General features: G+C 37.1%; 1 protein-coding gene across 1 annotated transcript; it reads right to left on the minus strand.

The window, feature by feature from the left end:
- Nucleotides 1–517: 517 nt before the first annotated feature.
- Nucleotides 518–3575, minus strand: LOC122666949. Its single transcript, XM_043863074.1, has 9 exons — nt 3423–3575; nt 3185–3261; nt 2236–2464; nt 1970–2124; nt 1820–1865; nt 1624–1715; nt 1358–1454; nt 1087–1143; nt 518–663 (listed from the first exon to the last, which is right to left on the minus strand). Exons 1-9 carry the CDS (start codon nt 3573–3575, stop codon nt 556–558), a joined length of 1014 nt encoding a protein of 337 aa, XP_043719009.1. The 3' UTR covers nt 518–555.
- Nucleotides 3576–5941: the final 2366 nt, after the last annotated feature.

Below are 5941 nucleotides of genomic sequence, written 5' to 3' on the forward strand. Positions count from 1 at the left end.
AATTTGGACCAATTGGATACTGCTGCACATCCATTGTGAGCACTTTTTCCTGTTTTCTTATGTAGTTCCAAAATGTGGGTAACATTTAACATTGATAAAAAATGTTACAATCTTCCGGGAAATTTATCTTTTTTCATGCTGCACTCATAGGGAGAAGACCCAGAACATTAAGTTCATAATTTGCAATTTCATATAATTTTATGCTCCCATAATCAGAAAATATACATTTTAACTGGTGGGAAGGGGTGAATGGAAACAACATTCTAGCCCAAAAGGGTATAAAGTTATGACTCTCAAGAGTGCAGACCTTGCCTTCAGGTGGCTGTAACAGGAAATAACATGTATAAAAGATTAAAAAAAATAAATTTTAACTTGTCGTTCTGCCATCATGAGATATTTGCAGTCAAAGTGCCTACTTGACGCTGATATTAGTACATAGAAGCAATGGTATCAATCAATTCAGGTCCTGAATTGTTATACCAGATTGCTGTTTCATGAAAATGAATCGTATTCTAAATCTTTGGTGCTGCGGTTGTAGTTGTTGCACACTAGCAGCTATGTGTGGACTATTTGGCTTCCAGTACTTGCTTTATATGAATGCGGATGCTGAACTATGACTAGAAATGAATCTGTAGAGCTTTCTGCATTTGGAGAGGAAGTTGGCTGCAATAGTTGAACATTTTGAACTTTCAGTACTAGGACCAACTACCAAGCTATACAAAAAAGGACATTTCGGTATTCAAAAAATTTCCCATATCTGCTTTATGTTAAAGAGCAAGAACAAGATTGGACTTCAATTTTCTACTAAATTCCATATAATTCTTACAGTATGTACTGTGAATACCTGGTGTCCATTTTGGACACCAACATCTGCAGCAGTATCTCTGTTACTTATCTACCAACAAGTGTTGGGTAGTGCAATGAAATAGAATAACCTAAGTCAGGCACTATGCAAAAAGGGGAAAGAAAATGTTGAATGACTTTTAGTTCTTAAAACAAAGTGATTCTCACATGAAAAAGTCCAGGAATAACAAATTTTTTCATTAAAGAGAAATAAGCTAATACAGTTGAAAAGATTTCACTTACCACCCCAATGTGCCATTCATGAGAGCTGAAATCTCTGAAAGCTGCAGCATCCATTTCCTGTAATTAAGTTTGGCATTAGTAGAGAAATTTTTGACATTTTAGTCTTTTACCTTGTCTACTGTGCATTCAGTTATTTGTTCCTATTTGGGATTGGTTTTGTACTTGTGGGCATTGAGCCTGCCTTGCTTGTTTTGTTGGAGACATTTCTAGTCATGAGATCCCAAAAGCAAAGTTCTTAAAAGTCTTTAGATCTGAGGGAAAGGAGTCTTACTATGCTGTAGATGGGAGGCACCATGTTCCCCGCTTTAGACTTTAGATTAGGCATAACTGAGAAATTGTATGAGAATTCTTGTGACCTGAAAGTCCACCTGGAAGGTACAGAAATCAATGACATATGATAACACAAGGCAGAATGTTGTAATAATTAAGAGTGTTGCCCTGATTCATGTTGAAAATAGATCACCATGTGAACATTGAATTCTCTTTTAAAAATAGGAAATTCATAAGCAATAACTTGTACAAGTTGGTAGAACATACCCAATATACAAGAAAATGCAGAGCTGTGCCCATTCTCGAACTAAAACACGGAGCCAGTAATTGTCTGAGGTATCATCCATGTTTATATATATCTGGTATCAAAATGCATCAATTGTTTCAAAAACTGTTTCCCATATTTTGAACATTGAAAAATATCATTAGGATCAATGAAATCAGAAGGATGTCATACTCATACCAGAGTCTCTGCCATGGCTACCATCTGCATTGCACTTTGGAATTTCCTGAATAGAAGAAAAAGCAAATACCAAAATAGATTAAAGGTCAAATTACACTTCTATTTTCTTAGTTTAAGTAATTTAAATCAACATCAGATCCATAGACATACTTGAACATAGTGTATTTTGTGTATACTGCATCATGCATTATATGAATGTCTTCATCCTCTATAGAGCTTAATTGTTCACGCAAAACCAGGAGATTCTGAGATATGTGGTGGAAGATAACATAGAATGATATGAAATAATTAAGAAGCAAAAGGACCTGGATAACAGGTAAAGGAATTATTAGCTCATATTAATGTCGAAATGTACTTTACTGAGTATCAACTTGCAGATACAGGATGGTTATGAAGGAAGAAAACAAGAGACTCACAGTGAAGTAAGGTACAGAAGCTCTGTAACCAACTAGAGTCAAATAGGAAACACACCCAAGTGCAGCTGTAGTACGACGTTCGGGTACTGAAAGACGCTCACACATGATACAGTAACCATGAGAAATGAGCAAAAAGGACACAAATGAAACTGTCTGAAAGAGTGCTCCTGTAACGTACACCCCAAATGACATCCACAAAGAGCAAGTCTGAAAGTTATAGCAGGAATACCTGTAAAAGAGCATTGTTATGGAAATTGAAGAAGAGAAGAAGAAATGGAAATGCAACTAATGATGAGTAAAACATTTCATCTTTTCGAAAACAAAGGCAAATAAGATGTTATGTGCTTAATGGGGTCCATTCTAGTGTATGGCTGCTAGATTAGGCCAGCCTAGTATGAGATACGTTAAAGGGATTGATTTAACGCGTTCCATCAATTTCGGAGTTTTTGGCGTATCAGTCAAGTACCTAACATTTGGTATCAGAGCTGGGCACCACGGCATGGGTTCGAGTCACGGAAAGGGCTACCTAAGAGAGGGCTACCTAGAATAGAGTGTTTCAGCCAAGCTAAAAACCTTAGAGTAGAGTGAAGCCGCTTGGAAATGGCTACCTACCGTCAGAGTGAAAGCTGCCTAGAGTGAGAGCCGCCGAGGACGACAACTACGAAAACGTGGTGGTCTGTTATGTGCCTAATAGGGCCCACTCTAGTATATGGGCGCTATATTAGGCCAGCCTAGTATGGAATAGTTTAAAGGGTTTGATTTAACGCTTTTCATCTGCTTCGGAGCTTTTGGCGTATCGATCAAGTACCTAACATAAGCATCTTAGGTAGATAGATAATCAATCATGTTCAGAAATAAATGAAGAAACCAGGGTGAACATAAACAGAATCCAAAGTTTTTAAGCCAATAACTTTCAGGGTACATATATAACATCTTTCTTTCTACGTACCAGAAGAGAAAGGAAAGTGTAAGCTGCAGAACTTTAATCAATGGAACAGAGGAGAGCGTCCACTGCAGATGGTTTGACTGCGCAAATACAGAAAAACTTTCATTAACGTTCCACTTCTGTTCAACTCAAACTTAGAATTCTTGAAACGAAAATTGAAAGCTTTGCGAATAATTTCTACAATCTCACATTCAAATTTCTTCGATTAACGTAAAATCCGGGAAAACAAAGAAAGTCGAACCTGAAAATGGCGGTTGTTCCAGGTGTTAAAAGTCCAAGAGAATGCAGAAAGGAACCAGATCGATAAGAAGCCCAGGTAGACGGAGGGGAGTGGCCGATACGCATCATCTATACCACCGCCACCAATACCATCGACGCCGAAACTACCAGACATTTCCGTTTGTATTTTCTTCCAAAACAGAGCTTCGTTTATTCTGAGTCTGTGAGCTGCAGAGTTTCGACAACTCAAAAGGAGACGTTGATGCATACATATATGGACGCCGTCGCCACTCGCCAGTGCTTTCTTCACGTATTAGTGTTAATTGGAAAGAAATCCTCTCCAGTTGAACAAACCCAATACCGAGATTTTCCATTTTTATTTGTTCGTGATATTACAATAAAGCCCCTGAATTTAATTTTGTTTTTGGAGTTCCATGCCTAATTAAGTAATTAATACACTATTAGATAGATTCAATTTTTCAATCAAATACAAACGAAGGGTAGAATTGTCATTGACTTCATGAAAACAAATGTAGAAGTAGAAGCTCTTGTTTTTAAATAGTTCTTTTTGACACTGAAAAAAACAAAGATAAAGATGATGCAAACGGGTTTTAGGGGAGAGAAGAAGTGCGTGATGGTGTGCTAACTGCACTCATGCAACCGAAACACTATCGTGTTAGTCCGAAATTAGGGAGGCATGCCCATAGCCACCGTCTCAAGTCTCATCCATAGAAAAGAAATTTAAAACAACTTTGTTTTCTTAAAAATTATCTTAAATATAAACACTCGCAGGGAAAATAATAATAATAATAATAATAATCTGTTTGGTTCGATTTTGGTTATTCCAATCCGTCATTCAGTTTGATGCAAGATACTGAATGTTGAAATCAAAATCGAATCGAATCAAGAATAGGAAAATATTTGCAAAACCCAAATCGAATCGAATTAAGAATAGGAAAATATTTGCAAAACTAAAATTGAATCGAATCAAGAATAAGAAAATATTTGCAAAACCAAAATCAAATCGAATTGAATCAAGAATAAGAAAATATTGGCAAAACCCAAATCGAATTGAATCAAGAATAGGAAAATATTTGCAAAACCAAAATCGAGTTGACTCAATTTGGTTTTTGATACGCATAAAACTGTCCACCAATGGACATGCAACACGTGGTAGAAGAGATCAAGTAAAATCGTGGATTGAGCTAAAGCCACCGTGATTCACCGAGATCCAAGCTTTCCATAAGTAGAACTTACTTATTGGGACCGGAATTTCTCCGCGGTTATCAGTGAGCTAAGGACTCTTTACAAGGAAACCTCCTACATGCAAATCTTTCCTTTTGGGGTTCTCCACATATATCTGGTTCCACCTTCCTTCTCTGCTTCCTACTAAGAATCGAACTTCTCTGCCTCCTATCCTATAAATAAGAAGATGAGGTACAAGGTACATTACATTCAATCGCATGTATTAATTCTCTCAAACCATTGCTCTTTCAACATCCCTGCAAAATACTTTTGTTGCTCTGAGTTCTGACTTAAGCATTAGAGAGTTCTCCTCAGAGTTCGCTCCAGTTCTCTTTGTTGTTCACGTTCTAGTCCACCGTGTGTATGTCTCCACGTCATTACGTTGGTGCAAATTGCAGTGGCAACAGCTTCGATTTTCATTCCATTTTGTATTCGGTTCCTTATTCAGTTTCATATTGGGTTTAGGTCCTATCACCCACAAAGACATTTCACTATTGAGTCTCCAACTACTAACACAAATTGACTTGAATATAGTGCACAATCCATAGAAAAAAAAAAAAAAAATTTCTAGTATCTTGTTTTAGTAAAAATCAGAGAAATTATAATTCAAAGTTTTTTTTTGGGGTAAACATTATAGTTCAAAGTTAACCGTGTATATTTAATCATTTGGATTCATAAGGATGAATATTCAACAAATGTCCCAAATTTACTTGTGACTTAACAAACTTCCATTTGTGCACCAGTGGCTTTTTGAGTGCTTTTGATGGCAACCAACAAACCCTAACTCTAAACTACTAATACAATTTAGAGTAAATACGGTTCTGTTTTAAATCGAACCGAATCAAGAAAAGATTCCTTCTTTTAAAACCAAATTCAAAATCGATTTTTTTTGGTCGGTTCAGTTCTACTCGATTTTAAACGGATGGTTTATAGTTCCAAATTCACCCTTACGAGAAATGCATGTAGTTGGGCCTGGGCTTTACATTTTTTATTAAATTTTTAAATGGAGCCAAGTTGAGGCCCATCCTAATATAGTTCAAATTCAGGCTTTTGAGTTAGCCAATGAGCCCATTAAGCCAATACAAATTTACTGGGCTTTGTATTCCAGTCCAACAACCCTTTTAGCAAAGAAGAATGGCCCATAAAGGGAAAAACCAACCTCTTGACTCTATCAGCTTTTAAATCTAGGGGCTCATGTTCTCTGTGCCGCATGGGCCTGCCACTCAGGGGGGCAGGATGGTCATTGCGCCCCCCATGTGTTTGGGCACAGCCTGTGCCCCCGCTCAGAGAACATTC

The sequence above is a fragment of the Telopea speciosissima genome, chromosome 7 (assembly GCF_018873765.1).
Source record: "Telopea speciosissima isolate NSW1024214 ecotype Mountain lineage chromosome 7, Tspe_v1, whole genome shotgun sequence".
Taxonomy (NCBI): domain Eukaryota; kingdom Viridiplantae; phylum Streptophyta; class Magnoliopsida; order Proteales; family Proteaceae; genus Telopea; species Telopea speciosissima.

What these genes read in the sequence shown, in the direction of transcription:
- LOC122666949 (XM_043863074.1), bottom strand. Translation starts at nt 3,575, where the DNA reads ATGTCTGGTAGTTTCGGCGTCGATGGTATTGGTGGCGGTGGTATAGAT. An exon ending in GGAACAACCGCCATTTTCAG is followed by an intron (nt 3,262 to 3,422) that starts GTTCGACTTTCT and finishes GTATTTGCGCAG; the next exon opens with TCAAACCATCTGCAGTGGAC. An exon ending in TAGCCATGGCAGAGACTCTG is followed by an intron (nt 1,716 to 1,819) that starts GTATGAGTATGA and finishes TTTTGATACCAG; the next exon opens with ATATATATAAACATGGATGA.